General features: G+C 42.5%; 1 protein-coding gene across 3 annotated transcripts in view; it reads right to left on the bottom strand.

The window, feature by feature from the left end:
- RBM20 (RNA binding motif protein 20) overlaps window positions 1-17,446 on the bottom strand; it is a 199,261-nt gene that overhangs the window by 34,526 nt on the left and 147,289 nt on the right. For all 3 annotated transcript variants that reach the window (XR_010127465.1, XM_054436183.2, XM_054436184.2), the window contains exons 6-7: window positions 7,493-7,633; window positions 5,214-5,345 (exon numbers count right to left, since the gene is read on the bottom strand). Coding sequence is in view for 2 of the 3 variants with exons in the window: in XM_054436183.2 (XP_054292158.1) it covers window positions 5,214-5,345; window positions 7,493-7,633 (273 nt within the window). In the remaining variant the exon portion in view is untranslated. The remainder of the gene's footprint in view (window positions 1-5,213; window positions 5,346-7,492; window positions 7,634-17,446) is intronic.

Genomic DNA, 17,446 nt, shown 5'->3' with positions numbered 1-17,446 from the left:
GTGAACTCTTCCCCAAGTGAGAACCATGTTTTGTGTTGCTTTGTAACTATCAGTACATAGAGAAGACTCTCAATCATCTTCCCAACTGAGAGCACCATGGACCATTCACAAGACTGCTTCCCAGGGCCAGAAGCCCTCTCTGTAGCGAGGAGGCTGGCAAGACCAGTGGCTCTGAAACCAGGCCCTCTGCCCTCAAAAGCACCTGGGGGTCTCATTCCCACCCCAAGCCTATTGAAGAGAATCTCTGGGCAAGAGGACTCCCCCCACAAAAAATCCCCTGATGACTCTCTGATGAAGTGACTGGGAGACAGTGGTTTAAATTATTCCAAGTTCATTTCTGCATTGAAGAGCTTATGGTTCCATACTTATTGACGAAGTTTCTATAGAACAACCCAGAATATATTCCAATCATCTTGTCCAGGTCTGCAGGAAGAAGGCTACTCACTTTTTATTGATCCTTCAGATTTTCTCTTTCTTATTCATTTTGCATATTTATTAAACATCTATCATGTGAAAGGTTCTGCCTCAAATAAGCTGAGGAACTCCCTTGCCACAGGAAGTATATGGGGAGATAAGATATGTACATGAAGAAATATTCAAGAGAGGAAATGAAAAATACCTTAAAATCTCTCCTTTCTCTCCCTATACTTGACCTGGTGAGCAAAAGATAAAGTTAGAGGAGAAAGAGCAATCAGAATTTCTCCCCACCTCTGCAAACCCTGGTGGGACCTCATATGCAGCCCCTTTGTCCCAGAGACACACATGGATACAGTGTTTGCCCTGTACCTTCCCAGTAGCCACTCTCTCTCCTCCTGATAGCAGCTGTTCCTCCCTCGTCTTGCTCTAGAGCTCTAGGTGTGTCTCTGCCCTAGCTCTGAGGATGTAGCAGAAGACACAGGTCCAGCCAATCACAGCATGGCCTAGCCCTGGCCAGAGATCAATTCAGGGATGTGCACATGTGCTAAGCTAGTCCAGTCAGAGCGACTCTCTCAAAAGTCTCAGGACTTTTGTGGGAGCTTCTAGGAAAAAACTCTGGCTTTCCCTTGTTGAAGGAAATGGAAGGGGGAGAAAGAGCTGCGGAGGTCACTGTAGCCATCATGCCACCTAGAGGAGAGAGCCTGGGCTGCTACGGCCCATCCCAGGGAGCCCCCAGTAAACAAAGCCAAAAGAGCGGAAGGCAGCGTGGAGAGAAACCAAGTCCTAAAGAGGGTCTCTGGGTCCTGAATCCAGCCGTACCTGCAGCCAGAGCTACTCCTAGACGTTTCATTTACATGAAACCATAAATTCTTTTTTTTTTTTTTTTTTAACTTAAGCCAACAGGCTTAATGGAGATGAATTTCTGTTACTTGCAGAGAGAGTCGCAGCTGATTCATATCAACATAGGGACCATAAAGTATGCATTACTATGTAGTTGAAACATACATTAAGTTGTTTTCACATCTGTTATTCCATGCGACCTTCACAATGACCTTAAGAGGGAATATGGCCGCTTGGGGAGCAGAAAAGCCCTGCTAAAGATCAGAAAACAATGTGTTCTGGGCCCTTTCTATTCAAAGTGTTCTCTGAGGACCACCAGCAGCAGCATCTCCTGGGACCTTGTTAGAAATATGCAATAACAGCACTACCCTAGATATGCTGAATCAAAGTGCGTTTTAACATCATCACCAAGTGATTTGTATGCACATTAAAGCGTGAGAAGCTCTGTTAGAATACTATCTCTGTAGCTTCTTGGCTGGGTGACTATAAGCAAATCACCTGATTTCTCAGGTGTTTTTCACGTAGACAACGGAGATCATAATAACACACTATAACAATGCAGCTTTAGTGCAAAACCAAAACAGTACTAAGTTTTAATCATAGCTCTTCCAGTAGCTAAATACCATCCTGGGCAAGTTGCTGAACTTCTATTAGCTTCAGATTCCTCATCTGTAAAACTGAGATAATAATACCTGTCTAACAGGACTGATGTCAGGATTAAATAATGTATGTAAACTGCTTGGTAGATTACTTGCCCCAGAGTACCGGGACTCAATTAAAAGCATATATTATTGTTATTGTTGTACTCTTATAATGACTGCTATTATCCACCCTACACACTTCACAGGGTACGGTGATTATGAGACTCAAAAGATAATATATGAAAAAAAAATGCTTAAAGCCAAATAACTCAAAGTACAGTCCTTTCCTGATCTGTAAACTGAGGTTCACAGAGGTTAAGCAACTTTTCTAAGCTCACTAAAGCAGGAAGTGGTAGAGCCCAGGCTGACATCACCATCTTCCAATCTAGGATAGGTCACATGGTTGTCAGTGGTTCTTTGTTTATTTGCTTTTTCTCCCACCAGACTGAGCTCCTCGCCAGCTTGCTACTTCGACCTCCATGGTACCTGGCCCAGTTCCACCCACGGTGAGCACTCAGTGCACATTTGCTGAAAGCAAAGCTCGACCATCTGACCTCTTTAACCCATGTTTTTTGCACCACCCCAAACTATCTCCCTCAGGAAGGTATTGCTATGCTTTGATACTTTAATTTAAGAAGCTGATTACTACTGTTAATCCTAATTAGAAACTTATGACAACATCTCATTTGGAGACCAAAGCTCCACTGGGAACTTAGTGTAGAAATTCAGTTCTAGCCCCCAGGGGAGAATCCAGGAGACCAGGAACTTTGGTTGGATACAGAATGGGGTGGGATCCTTACTTGACTGAAAGAAGCAATATACTTTTATTAGGAAAAAAAAAAAAAAAGCCAGGTTCTGCCTGAAGGAGAACTGTTAGTGAAGGAACTTCAGAGGCAATGATGCAAGCAAAGCAGATTCAGCACTCTGGAAGCTGGTTGACACAGTACCCATCTACATATGGAGATTTGTCAGAATACCAGTCCTAGCCAGAAACATCCACTGAGCCTTTGTCTTCTAACTTCAACCTTGAAGGTGGATTAAGGCCTGTGGGTCTTAGACAAAATGGACCCTAAGTCAATGTGGAATGAGCTAAAGTGAACAGGAAAATCCGTATTAAATGGAACGGTAGAAAGCACAAAATAAGAGGGTAGATTTAAACACAAATACAGCATTAATTACAAGAAATCTAAATAGACTAGGTGCTCCAGTTAAGAGAACGCCTGCAAACCAATAAGAAGACACAATGCAAAAGAAAAGCATGGGCAAATGACTTGAAAAGAAACAGCCCATGAGAGAAAATCCAGATGGAACAGCCAACAAACAGATGAAAAAGTGCTCAACCTCCATGCACAATTAGGGGAATAAAATATAAAACTGTGATAAACCAGGCGCGGTGGCTCACGCCTGTAATCCCAGCACTTTGGGAGGCTGAGGCAGGCGGATCATGAGGTCAGGATGTTGAGACCATCCTGGCCAACATAGTGAAACCCTGTCTCTATTAAAATACAAAAAAAAAAAAAAAAAATAGCCAGGTGTGGTGGTGTGCGCCTGTAGTCCCAGCTACTCGGGAGGTGAGGCAGGAGAACTGCTTGAACCTGGGAGGTGGAGATTGCAGTGAGCCGAGATTGCACCACTGTGCTCCAGCCTGGTGACAGAGCAAGACTCCATCTCAAAAACAAAACAAAACAAAACTGTGATAAACCATGATACTCTCTCTCCCAAGACAGGCAAAAATTTAAAAGTTGGACAAGACAATGTGTTAGCAAGAATGCGGACCATTGAAAACTCTTTTTTTTTTTTTTTTTTTTGAGACGGAGTTTCACTTTTGTTGCCCAGGCTAGAGTGCAGTGGCACAATCTTGGCTCACTGCAACCTCTGCCTCCCAGGTTCAAGCGATTCTCCTGCCTCAGCCTCCTGAGTAGCTGAGATTACAGGCGCCTGCCACCACACCCGGCTAATTTTTGTATTTTTAGTAGAGACGGGGTTTCACCATGTTGGCCAGGCTGGTCTGGAACCCCTGACCTTGTGATCCGCCCACCTTGGTCTCCCAAAGTGCTGGGATTACAGGCGTGAGCCACCACGCCCGGCCGAAAACTCTAATACACTACTAGTAGGAGTATAAATTTGAGACAACTAATTTTGGAAAGAGCTTGCTATCATCTAGGAAAGTTGAGGTAAGCATGCCTTATGATGCAGCTATCTCAATCCTAGTTATGTATGTACCTCTAGTTATATGCTCAAGTGCATATATACCAGGATGACATGTTTGAGAAGGTTCAGATTAGCCTCGTCCCTAAAACAACTCAAATGTTCATCAACAGTAGAATGGACAAACTGTATAGCCATACAATGAAAATGTATATAACAATGAAAATAAATAGACATGCCCAACAACATGGATGGCATCATGTTGAATGAAAGAAGCAAAATCCGTAAGAACACAGCATGATTCCATTTATATAAAGTTCAAAAACAGGCAAAACTAAACCATAATGTTTAGGGAGGCATATACAGGTGATAGAACTGTAAGGAAAAAGCACAGATATGATTATCATTGAAGTCAGGAGAGTAGAGAGGGAGGGGTTGAACAGGAGGAGGGACTCATGGGAGATTCTGGATGCTGTCCATATTCTATTCTTGACTTTGGTGGTGGTTTTCTGGGATTTGTGAGATCTCACCCATTATTACTTTTTAAACCGTACAATATATAATCAGCCATTTTTCTGTGTGTTCTGTTATACTTCACAATAAAACAAAAAAGAAGGAAAGAAAAGAAAGAAACGTAGATCAGCTAAAACAAAAGCAAACCCTGGTCTGGAACTATTTGAATGCATCCCTGAGTTCTGACAGTGGCCAATTCAGCCAACGGCTGTTTAGAAGGACTTCTATGAGGCTTAAGACGTAAATACGAAGGAGAGAGAAGAGAACAAGAGATCAAGGGGGTGACAGAAGAAGAAAATGTTACTGAAGGTCTGTATAGGTAGAGAAGGTTGTATTCAAGGGTTTATGCCTGGAACTCCCAGCACCTTTCCCTTCTGACTTCCTCCTTTAAGAGTTCCCCTGTAAACATCTTCTTCTGGAAAACTTTCCTTGCTCCCAGGTAGTCTCAGGCGTCTCTTTGCACTTTGTATTTACCTCAAGAGCACTTTTCTTGTCATGCTGCAATGGTTTGCCTCGAGATCCTCAAAGGCAGTTGTCATTTCGGAATCTTTTCCTATCCTCTCCTTTCCACCAGCGTTTAAGTCAGTGCCTAACACGGAGGAGAAACTCATCTGGTGCTTGTTGAATGACTGAATGAACAAGATAATGTTTTACCTTGAGCTGCAATTCCTTGTATCTCTTGGACATCCGAATGAGCAACTTCTCACCATTGATCACAGCAGATTTTTCTTGATAATACTGGACCATGGCCTGCGCAGCTTCTGTGTAAGCCATTTCTAAAAAGGCCTAAGAAAGAAAGGAAGGACACTCATTGGACTTTAATGGTCTTAAACAAGATTCAGCACAAGGCATGATTCCATGTCTATGAAGTTCAAGAACAGGCAAAACTAATCAATGGTGACAGGAGTTAGCATTGAGCTACTCTCTCAGGTGGAGATGGGGTACCGATGGAGAAGAAGCATAAGGAAATCTGACATTCTGGAAATGCTCTATATCTTTACCTGGGTGTTAATTATATGGGTGTACACATGTAACAAATGAATGGAATTGCACACTTAGGACGAGTGTACATTATGCACTGTAGAGTACGTGTTTTATACCTCACTTAAGAGGAAAAAAAGTCAGTACAAGGAAGAGATCTCTTTGATCCCATCTGTTCAAAGAGGACCTTTTTATAAACATCACCAAAGGAGCTCATTATAAGATGGCCCTTTCCTGATCCCCAGGGTTACCAGACATTGTTCTTAATTATGTATGTCTGTCCTGGGCTACATCATGCCATGGAATCCCTCTGAGATGGAAGAGCCCACTGACCCACATTTCCCTGGAGGGGCAGTTGCATATGTGGCCTTGAACTGATCCCTATAAAACTTGCTATTTGGTGGTGATGGTGACAGCAAGAGACACAAGCTTTGGTTATTTGAGTTCTTACTTTCCTTATAAAGACAGAAACATACTCAAAATTCAGGAACTCACAAACCCCTAGGCTGGAAGGAAGGCCATGTTGTCGTGAGTTAAAGAAAAAGGAAAACTCCCCGATTATGTTTCCACGGCATCTTTCTTCTTTATTTAACTGCTCTGATAAAACACAGAGAAATGGGCTTTTCCACTCAACCTGTGTCTACTGAGAGTTCCAAAGAGACTGTTTTGACTGTGCATCAGTTTACTCCAGTAGTTGGTGTGGTGAATTTGTTGCTGCTATTGTTTTTTGGATTTGTTTGGTTTGTACTATACTGACAATATACTGATCCTGATTCCTCAATGCTGCAGGGGAAAAGGGGTCAGTGACAGGGAAGCCCTCACTGTGAGCCCCTAACTCCCTCATTTCCTTAAACTAAATGGTTTAAACAAGCTCATTCCCTTCCTTCTCTCATATTTACTTATGAATTTCAGATGCACAGCTTTTCTCCATGCTGTCATAGTCTATGGCATTAGCGTGGGCGACTAAGAAGTCAAGATTCTTTAGGGTTTTATTTCACATTCTGCCACCCAGCTTTCCAAGTGCCTCTTTCTTGATAAACATTTTAGCACCTCTAGCTCTCACTTGTCAAATGGGAATAATACTAATCTAGGGACTCTCACCACATCAATGTTACAAGCTGAATTCTGTGCATTTACCCAAAATAGAATTTCTGAGAAGTAGGAACAGAGACAAGTGAGTAGTCACACTCCAGGTTGATGGAGAGAGATAGCTAATGACCTGATGTGGATATAAGTCTCCAAAGTTCAGCCTTCTTTAAGAAAAGAATTTTTCCTATGCCTGTTCCTCCGATTCATAAAGTAAAAATATTCATTAAAAGATAAAATATTCTGATTTCTGACTGTTGGGAGTATAAACTCCTCACCTGACTTTAGAAATGAAGACAAAGGTACTCCATCCCAAAGGGCTCAGTCAACTCCTACATGTTAAGGATTCTTAGTTCCTTAGACTTACTAAGCATCCATCCATTCTCACACTCCTTCTCTCCTGCTGTGAGACAAAGGGCCTCACCTGCTGACATCAAGGACCAGGAAAAATACCTAGTCCCAAGTTCTTGGCTGGCTCCAAATCCAGGCCATCAGATAGGATAGGCTTAGAGGATAAGACTATAATTAGCTCAGGGGGTTGACAACACAGTGAAGAGATTCAAGTGCGTAGATTTTTATTTTGGGTGTCAATTACCCTTTCTATGTGAATGAGCACCTCATTCCAAAGCATCTCCTCTCACCTCTAGGCAATTCACAAAGGCCTGTTCCTATCACTAGGAGGATACAGTGAAACTAGGGGAAACAAAAAAACATCACCAGCAAAAACATCTATGCCATGCCAACAGAAGGCCAGCTACGCATCGCCTCTTTATGTTAAGAATGTCTTCTTTCAAAAATTATATCATTCCCTTTCACTAATGTGTGGTCTGTCGCATACACACTGGAGTGAAAGTACCCAGACCTACCTGATTAGTCGACTTCATGAGGATGTAATTAGTGACCTTTCCAAAGGGCAGCCCCAGGTTAATGACGTCATTCTCAGTGCAGCTTCCTTCAGGGAGATTGCAGATGTGCACCACGCGGCCAGCTCCTTTCCGCTGTGCAAACTAATGGGAACAAAGATCATTAGTGGTATTCAGAAGACGGTTCCCTTTTCCCCTCTCTTCCAGACATTCCTAATGGCTATCTTTCCCCCAAACAATGATTGTAAAACTATAATTTACAAAATTAATGCAGAAAAAATCCATTCACAGACACACATAAAATATTAATTTTATTCTATCTCTTTACAAAAGGATTCATAATATACACATATTTTTGAGACTGGTCCTCACTCCCATCACCCAGGCTAGACCGCAGTGATGCAAACACGGCTTACTGCAGCCTTGACTTCCGGACTCAGGTGATTCTCCCATCTCAGTCTCCCAAGTAGCTGGGACCACAGGCGTGCACCACCGTGTCATAATAATGTTTTTTATAAGCAGTAACAACGAGGGCTGTGGAGGATATGAGGAAATGCGCATATCCATACGTTGCTAGTGGGAGGTTGAGTATCTATAAACTTTTGAGAATATACTTTAGCAATATTAAATAAAACAAAGTATACAGAGCCCGTGATCCTGCCATTCCACTCTTAGAAAGGTATCCTATAGAAACAATAGCACCCCAATATGTGATGGCTCACGTGCAAGAATATTTATTACAGTAATTTATTAGGTGGCAAAAAATTGGGGGAACAGCCTGAATGTCCAACAATAGGGAAATGTTTGAGTAAATGATGGCTCAATCATAAAATGGAAAACTACATAGCCATGACAAGAAGGAGGTAAGTGTGCTGATATAGAATAATCTTGTTAAGAAGTCAGAGTCTTCCTGTACCACTCACACTAGAATGCAGTGGCACGATCATAGCTCACTGCAGCCTTGAACTAACTCCTGGGCTCAAGCCATCCTCCCGACTCAGCCTCCCGAATAGCTGGGACTATTGACGGCTTGAGCCATCACACTCAGCTAATTTTTTAATTTTTATTTTTTGTATAAACAGGGTCTTGCTGTATTGCCCAGGCTAGTCTCAAAATCCTGACCTCAAGTGATTCTCTCACCTTGGTGATATGGAATACTTTTTAAGACAGATTGTTAAGTTAAAAGCAGGTTACCAAACCAAGTGGTATGTGTACTATGATGCCATTTTTGGAAAGCAAAACAAAAATATATGAAAAAAGATAGACGAAGCAAGTGTTGTAAAATTTTGATAATTATTGGAATTGGGTGATGGGTATACAAGGATTAATTATACTAGTCTCTACTGTTCTGTATGTTTAAAAATTTTTGCAATAAAAAATGCTTAAAGAATATCAGCACATACAGACAAAGGTGTGGAGCATATATATCAACCTGTCAATGCTGGTTATCTTCAGAGGAGCAGAATGGGAAAGCAGTAAGATGAGACATGCTGAACCTTCTTCATATATACCTCATGTTGTTTGACTTACAATTCCAATAAAGAAAAAAGAACATAGAAAGTTTGTGGGAATCTAATACATATGCATTGATATTCACAGCAAAAACCTGTGGTTTAGGGCAGTGGTTTTCAAAATATTTTTAGCTTGGAATGCTTTCTTCAAATAAAACTGGTTTATCCCAATGTATTCAACAAATAAAAGAGGAGCTATTCTGGTCAAACCTTGGGGTCCAGCAACCTGGCACGACCCCCACCTGGCAGTCTCAAAGGCACCTCTAAGGAACACAGTTTGGAAGCCAACATTTGGCCCTAATCAAAGCTCCTGGAGGGAGGAAGTGTGTCTGTCTGTTTTGTGCAAACCTTAATCAGCCTAGAATCTCTGGGAGGGTCAAGAGTTAGTAACCATAAGCCAACCCAATGTGGAAGAGAAGGATATAATTTTCCAAACCTGAAACACATTCTAATAGCATAGTCTCCATTTGCATAATCACAATTTTCTATGTTAAACTGAACTTCAACATCTAATTACATTTGATGTGGGTCCGACTCTACTAAGGTAATACAGGGGGAAAGTCTAAGATGTCATCCCTAACAAGGGCTAATACTTGGGTAATTCTACCATGAAAAGCCCTCGTTTGTCTCTTTTGAGCTGAAAACAATTACAGTCAATAAGAATTTCCTTTTATGGTTCAGCCCTGAATTGTTGAAGCCCAAGTGCCTCTTTCCGACCTCCCACTCTGCAATGTCCAGAGGTCAAGCACTTTCCCAAAGGGGAGCAAGGATTCAGGCAGCTCCCAGAGCAGCTCCTCATCTCCCTAAAGTGCAAATGGGCTCTCCATCAGCTAGGAGACTTTGAGTCTGAGCCTGGCTAGTGAGGACTGAACCCTTCTGCAGAAACGAAAGGAGGAGTGCTATTAAGAAGCAGAATCTTTGCCTGCCATTAGTGTGAGTGTTCACTTAAAGATGCAGACACAGCTGAGCTTTCAAGCAGGGCAAGTGGCTGGTCCTCTGAGCTTATCACAAGGAGGGCTGAGGCTGGGCGCTCTGCCTGGTCTCTTAGCGAGGCACGTTTCTGCCCCATGTGACTTTGCTGTGGTTGGCCTGTGCTAATGTGTGCTTGGACAACGGAACAGACACCCAAGGCAGTTCCAGGCCTATCCTGCTCCTGGCCTATCCAGTTGCCTAGTGAACAGGCATGAGGGCCAGTGCCTCTCTCATTGTCTCCTCCAGACTGAAAGGACAACTCAAGAGGCTTTTATTGGAACATAGCACAGCAACTGCTGCTGCTGGGTAGTAGAAAAAACAACCTCGCAGCTGCCAGTCACCAAAGAAGAGAAGCATTCATGCTGAAGATGTCGTTACCAAAGGCACTAAGTGAATGGGTCTCAATTAAAATTTCCACTCAGATTTTAAAAAGACATCTTCTGAGTTCTTTCTCTTCCAAGATTTTAATCAGAAATAGATGCTGGATTTTACCAATTCCCTTGTTGTCATTTATTAAGACACTAATGAGATTTTTAGTATTCTTCCAGATAATAGTAATTTGGAGCTTTCCAATTATGAGCTACATCAACTGCAAATGGTTATAGGAGTGCCAAGATATTGATCCCTCAGGCTGAAGGCCAAGTTCCTCCAGTGACCGTGAGCAGCTTCTTCAGTTAAACCATTTACTTCAGCAGATTATTTTGTAAGTAAGCCATGAAATGAAAATCTTGAGAATCTCTAGGTTAATAGTTTGCTTTTGTGTGGTGTCTGGCTTCAGGGCACGTGGTAAATCCTATCCGGTTAGAAAGATAAATTAATTTTTATGTGTTCTATTATTTTGCCAATATTTTATTTAGGATGGATCATCAAGTTCTTTTCTGCCATTGATCTGAAATATCTTTTGGGTTGTTGAACTCCATTTAGGTTCAAAACCATATATGATTCATACAAGATGTAGAATAGTAGGTATTATCACTCTATTCTAGTCTCATTACACTTGACATAAACATGGCTATTATTTACCCTATGCCCTGTGGGAGATCTGAATGATGAGGGAAAAAGGGAGGGAGCGAGGGAGGAAAGTGAGAAGGGAAACAGGCGGGGTGAGGTCCCTGAGTGGTACATCAAAAGTACAGTTTGTACATCAGGGGCACTGGCAATCCTCAGTGCTCTTGAGCAAGTGTCACCATGCTATGCAGTAATTCCCAATCTGGGCTCTCTTATAAGCCCTTAAAGTCTTCGAAGGTAATAATACTACAGGAAGCAGGGGGCTAAACATTATTCTTCACATTGAAAAATGTGAGTTGAGATCGTACTTTGAGTTTCTTTATCAATATGGTAATCTGGTGTTAAATTCAATTTGGCCTGAGGATGCCTCCATACTTTGAGTTCTTATGTAAGTAACTGCAATTTAACTTAGCACATCAACTAGGTGAAAGCCTGAAGTAGTGTACTTTTCTAACAAATAGCTGAGTCTCAGCCAATCACAGCAGCCAAGCTTCGGTTAATCACAGGCAGCCAACTGATCAGACCATGTTCAAATTAGGCAAATACGGAGCTGTAACCTATCAAGCTGTTTCTGTGTCTCGCTTCAGTTTTCTGCCCATAAATGCTGCCTGCTCATGTGGTGCAGCGGAGCTCTCTGAACCTCTTCCGGTTCTGAGGGCTGCCCAATTAAATTAAACTCTGTTAAATTTAATTCATTTAAAATTTGTCTTTTAACACTGGTTAGCTCTTAGGCTAATCAGAAAGTCTAATTGGTGTGTCTCTGTCTTTGATTAATAAAAATGGGTCACTAGTTAGTTACTCATTAATACAAGTACTTTGGCACATAAAATCTTTCCAAATATGAAAATGCGGGACAGTGGCTGCTTGGGGTGGAAGTAAATAATGAAAGGGTACTTGAGCTATAAAAAGCTTGGGACTTTCCAGTGGAAAGAGCATCCTCCTAGAAGACAGAGGACCTGGGTTCAATCCCCAGCTCAGCCACTGATTAGGTACATGACAGAGACAAACTAGTTTCCTTTTCTGAGCCTTAGTTTCCCCACGTCTGGAACGAGGGAGGTGACCTATAGGTCTAAAGTCCTTTCCAGATGTAAAAAATGTATATGCTCATGTGGCTCTAAGTTCTAAAATTCCACTCCTCCCAGATGCCTTGACAAGCTAAACCCCAAGAACCAGGATAATGATAGCTTTCTCCAACTGTGCTCAGCATAAACAGGAAACCCATGTCTTTCCCACTCCCTGTTCCAATGAATGTAATGTTTGTCCTCTCTCTCTGTGTAATTGGCTGTTTAACCATGCATCCAGTCCCAAGCATGTTCATCTTTCAGACATGTTTGTCTGCGTTTGGTGGTAGTCTCATCTTTATAGGACTAAAGATAAGCTCCAAGCAGTGAGCACCTTGTTTATGAATCCTGCAGCTCCATGAATAATTCTGCTGCCACGGTGGTAGAAAGAGTTGAGATGATACACAAATGAACTACAGACACCTGGGCCTGGGGCCTCTCTGAGAACAGACTCATGTCAAGTGTGTGTTTTATAGTCACCAGGCACCAGGATCAGGGCAGTGGGAGAATCAGACAGACCTGAGTCTGTGTCTGCTCCCCCTGTGACTAACTGTGGGCCAGCTACTAAATTTCTCCAAGCCCAAGTTGGCTTGTCTGTAAAACAGGGTTAATAAAAATTGATTCCACAGGACTGCTGAGAAGATGAAATGCCACCGTGAATGTATGGTGCTTTAGTGCAATGCCTGGCATTATGTAGGCTCCTGTAAATAATGTTTATCTCCTTCCTCCCCCCAACAGTTAAAGGATGTGTTACAATGATTCTGCATTGGGAAAAAATATTGCTGTGATTATGTAAGAGAAAGTCTGTATTCTTAGGAAACTCATGCTGAAAAAGAAGTGAAGAGGTACAATGTCACCAACCTACTCTAAAAATAATGATTTAGGGGAAAATGCATAGCTGATCAAATGATTGATAGATAGATGGATGGATGGATAGATGGATGGATAGACGGATGGATAGATAGAGGAAGATACAGAGAAAATGACAAAGCAAATGGGGCAAAATATAAAAGAGTAGTGAAATTAATCAGGACAAAAGTTATATGGGAGTTCCTTATACCTTTTTGGTAACTTTTCTGTAAGTTTGAAATATATTAAAAGTTACCAAAACTAAATTTTAAAAGACATACTGTAGGGGAGAAGGGCTCAAGGTGTTGATGGGCTCTGTCTGCTTAGTGCCCAGGAGCCACACATAAGACAGGTGCACTGAAAACTTTGTAGCAGAGGTCACATCTCTAAGACAGCTAAGTTGCAGGGGTGTGACTAAAGCCCGAATTACCAAGCTGAAGGGACAATCAACCTTTTTCAGCCCCACGGAGGCTTTAGCCTGCCTGCAAGCCAGCACTGACCTTGAGTACCCCCACATGGGATCAGGCGCTTGGGCTGTGCATTTTCACATGCTGGAGCTGCACCTTTAAAACCAGATGGTGCTCCTGATGGTTCATATGGCTGGGTTCCAGACCTCTCAACTGACCCTCAACTGTTTTATAGCTGGGGAGAAATGCAAAAGAAGCAAACAGACTTGTATACGAAGATTCTGAGACCTTTCATTGCCCCTTGGTGCAGGTAGAAATAGCCTTCACAGATTAGTTCAAATAAGAGGCCCAAGTTCAAATAACTTAGAGTTGCAGTAAAAATATGGCTTAGGGCAACAGGCCCGCAGGGTGAGAGAGGTCTCTCAAACTGCTTCCTAGAGCTGCGAAGTGTAGATTCGATCTTCAGTAAACGATTTCTGTGCTCCAGCCTGATCTGTCTTAGATGTGACCTAATTTTATCTGGCACAGAGTCTGTGGGCCTCTGCTGGTTTTGTTCTAAACATGCCTAAGAGCAGATACGGCAAATATTTATCTCTCATGATGTTGATTTATAACCTGTTATGCAGACAGGAAGATGTTGATTTTGAACCTATTATGCAGATAGCAAATGGTTGCGAATTCCGTAGCTATGGATCTTGGCTTAACTTGGAGGGTAGACACAGTTGCCTTTATTGATGCTTTCAAATATTTCATAGAACATATTAGCTCTGACTTAGAGTGAATTTACTTTTACTGGTAAATCCATAGGATTGCCTATGGATCTTGGACGATTCACCTGTTTAGCAGCTTCAACATCCCTGGAAACTGTAGAGTCACAAAACGTTAAAATTGGGAGGTCATCTGGTCCACACTGTATATGAGGACACTGAAGCCTCAGAGAAGTTAAGGATCTTAATCTGTGGTCAATTAAACAGTGGCAGATTTGTGATTAAAACTCAGGTGTCACTGAAAAAACCTATCAATCGCAGACTTGATAAATTAAGGTAAATACAAAAGTGAAGTTGCAAAATAAGATAGGAATTATTTATGTTCTGATGTGGAAAGATGTCTAGAAATCAATTTAAATATGTATTGAAAGCTTATGTTAAGTGAAAAAAACAAATTGTGTAACAGATTATATGACGTTATCTGTTTTGTGCCCCAAAAATTACCTTTACTAATGAAACATGTACACATATACTAGCTAGAGAGATATAGACTTATAACAAAAGCATTTAACTTCTGTTTTCTCCGCAAAGCTTACTTTTCTATTTCTGTTACTGCTAAGATTGTTTATACAATGTTCATACTGCTTTTCCAACAAGAAAAAGTAAGATTTGTAAAAAGAACAAATTCCAAAACAAAACCTACCCAGGTCTTCTGTCTCCTCTTCTTTGCTCTCTTTGAAAAAGCACAAGGTGGCCCCTGCTGGAGGGACAGGAGTAATGACAGAGCTCGAATGGTGGGGGAGGCAGCTGGTAGCATATGCCACATCAGTTACTAGTCCTCATGCTCAAAGAAGTCAGGAGACCAGAGTGCTCTGAGCCATGCATTCAGAGGGCCAGGGCAGACAGATGGATGTTCCAGAAACAGCCAGTAATCAGAGGTGCAGCCTGTGACTTACACTCTGGCCTTCCACAGACATTTCTATTTTCCTGAGCCTCCATTTCCTTATTTATACAAGTTCCCCAATGTGCATGGTCTTGGCGAGAAAGAAATAATAAAAACAACGTGTATCATCCCAGGTCAGCGTGGCCCATCTGTGACACTGGCACTAAATAAACTCCAAGGTGGTTGTGAGAACTGCAAGGTGGCTTTACAGGGACAGACACAGAGAAAGTGCACCTCGGGCAGGCACAAGAAAAGTACTAACAGGCTGAGAAAGCCCCGAGGCCCCTTCCAGAAACCTGATTACTCTGTTTATGACGACTCAGGCAGCCAAGGAGAAAGTGCCTGGCCTCAAATGGCAGGAGCTTAAGTGAAAGTGAACACCCATCTCTGGGGACCCTAGAGTGGGATGGGAGGGGCTGGGGACAGACACAAATCACCCCACCAACAGCAAACACAGCATACAACTGTCAGTGCAGTGTCCCGTCTCTGTCAAAAATAAACACGCCCGCCTGGGCAACATGGCGACACCCTGTCTCTCCAAAATTAGCTAAGTCTGGTGGCACATGCCTGTAGTCCCAGTTACTTGGAGGCTAAGGTAGGAGGATCGCTTGAGCCCAGGAGGTGGAGGTTGCAGTAAGCCATGATCACGCCACTGCACTCCAGCCTCAGTGACACAGCGAGACCCTGTCTCGATAAATAAATAAATAACAATAAAAAGGAAAAGAAAAGAAAATGAGAAAAAAAACCCAAACAAAAATGAATAAACAAACAAGGCAACGAAACACTCAGACTCCAACAGAGGTGGGAGAAGTTTAAATGCAGCCAAGTCTGTCCTCAGAAGGGCTTGGTGGCAGTGGCAGATGGTCTTTGCGGTCCTTTTAGATTTTGTGGCAGTTCGGATATAATCTGAAGGCTCATTTCCAGAGCTCCGTGTCACTTTGGTCTTCTCTTGCTTAAAAACAGGGAGCTTTAGAGGCAGTAACTGCTCTTCGCTCCACAGACATTAGTGATATGATCAGACAGTGGCGGGATCCTGGCTGTTCCTGGTTTTACTAAAAAAAAAAAAGTGTTTCTGAAAAGATGTATGTGAATGGAATCAGACATACAAAATGCTGGCGCAGGACCAGACCTCACTTGTGGAGGAAAATGGGATCTCTATGGGTGCTGAAAGGGAGATAAACCGGGGAATTTCATTCCCCTCAGTATTTCTTTTCTGTTTGCATCTTCACAATAAGCGTAAGTTTTGTAAGCAGAAAAACAATAGAAATGTATATGCAAAAACAACTCACTGGGCACTCATTGGAACCTGGAAAAATATCCTTTGGCAACAGAGTAATCACCCCTTATCTTTGGGGTGATATCTTTGGAGGTCAGTGTTTGCAGGCAGAAAGAAAATCAATAGTTTCTCTGAGGGACTCTCCTGCTACTTAAAGGAGCCTTGCAAAGTATTTTTCAAGAGTAGATTAATCATTTCTCCATTTCTCAGCTTGTCTTCAAATGTCAATGTTCTTGCATTTCAGGTTTTCCTCAAGACAGATACACCTGCATTCAATTCCATATGCTGGCAATGGCAAACCGGGGGACCAGCATCTTTCAGAAGGATGTGAATGAACATCAAGCCACTGACAATGTAGGGATTGGCTGGGGCAGGCTTTGTCCTTGTCCCTCAGATAGCCTTGGGGAGGCTCATGTGACCAGCAAGATGTCACAGAAGTTATAATGGTGAAACCAGACAAATGCTGACTCTCCCCTTCCACTGGGTCTGTAGAAAAAGCCTCCAAAGATCTGAGTTCATCTTGGCAGATGCTGTCAGGGTGCAGAAGAATGTGGATACCAGGTGTGGCTGGCCTCTTCATCTTGCTCCATGAGTGGCCAAGGCCAGAGAAGTCCCTGTCACCTGCAACGCAGCCTCGGAACCTCCCAAGCGGCTTGTGGGGTAGGGGGAGGGGGAGGTGAGAGGGGCTTACTAAAGAGAAGGATCACAGAAGGAAGAGCCCCTTCAGACCCACGCAGAGAGGCTGCAGGGCTTATTGGTTACAAATGAGGCTTCCAGAGCTAGGTTGTCTAGGTTCAAATCCCACCACCTCCATTTACCAGCTATATGGCCTCATATAAGGTACTAAGCTTCTCCAGGCCTCAGTTTCCCAACTGTACAATAAGGATAATAATAGTATCCACCTCGCAGGGTTGTCTAGAGGATTAAATGAGCTAATACAAAACAAAAATGCTAAGAACATATTGAGCACTATATAAATCTCAGCTATTGTTGCTATTATCATCCTACAATGACTGGGGTTCTCTGTCCCCTCCTAGCTCCCAAAATGTTAGCTCTCTGTCCCCTCCTAGCTCCTTGCAGAGAGCTGTCCTCTAGGTCTCTGTCCCCTCCCAGCTCCTAGCAAAATGTTTCTTGTGTTGCTTCTCACCAGGCTCAAGCCAGATAAACTCCCCATCTCTAGGTGTTTGGAGGAAGTGGCACTCAGAGCTTCGAGGAATTAATTA

Source organism: Pongo pygmaeus, chromosome 8 (genome assembly GCF_028885625.2).
Source record: "Pongo pygmaeus isolate AG05252 chromosome 8, NHGRI_mPonPyg2-v2.0_pri, whole genome shotgun sequence".
NCBI classification, from domain to species: domain Eukaryota; kingdom Metazoa; phylum Chordata; class Mammalia; order Primates; family Hominidae; genus Pongo; species Pongo pygmaeus.
This window is presented reverse-complemented; position numbering and strand designations above follow the sequence as displayed.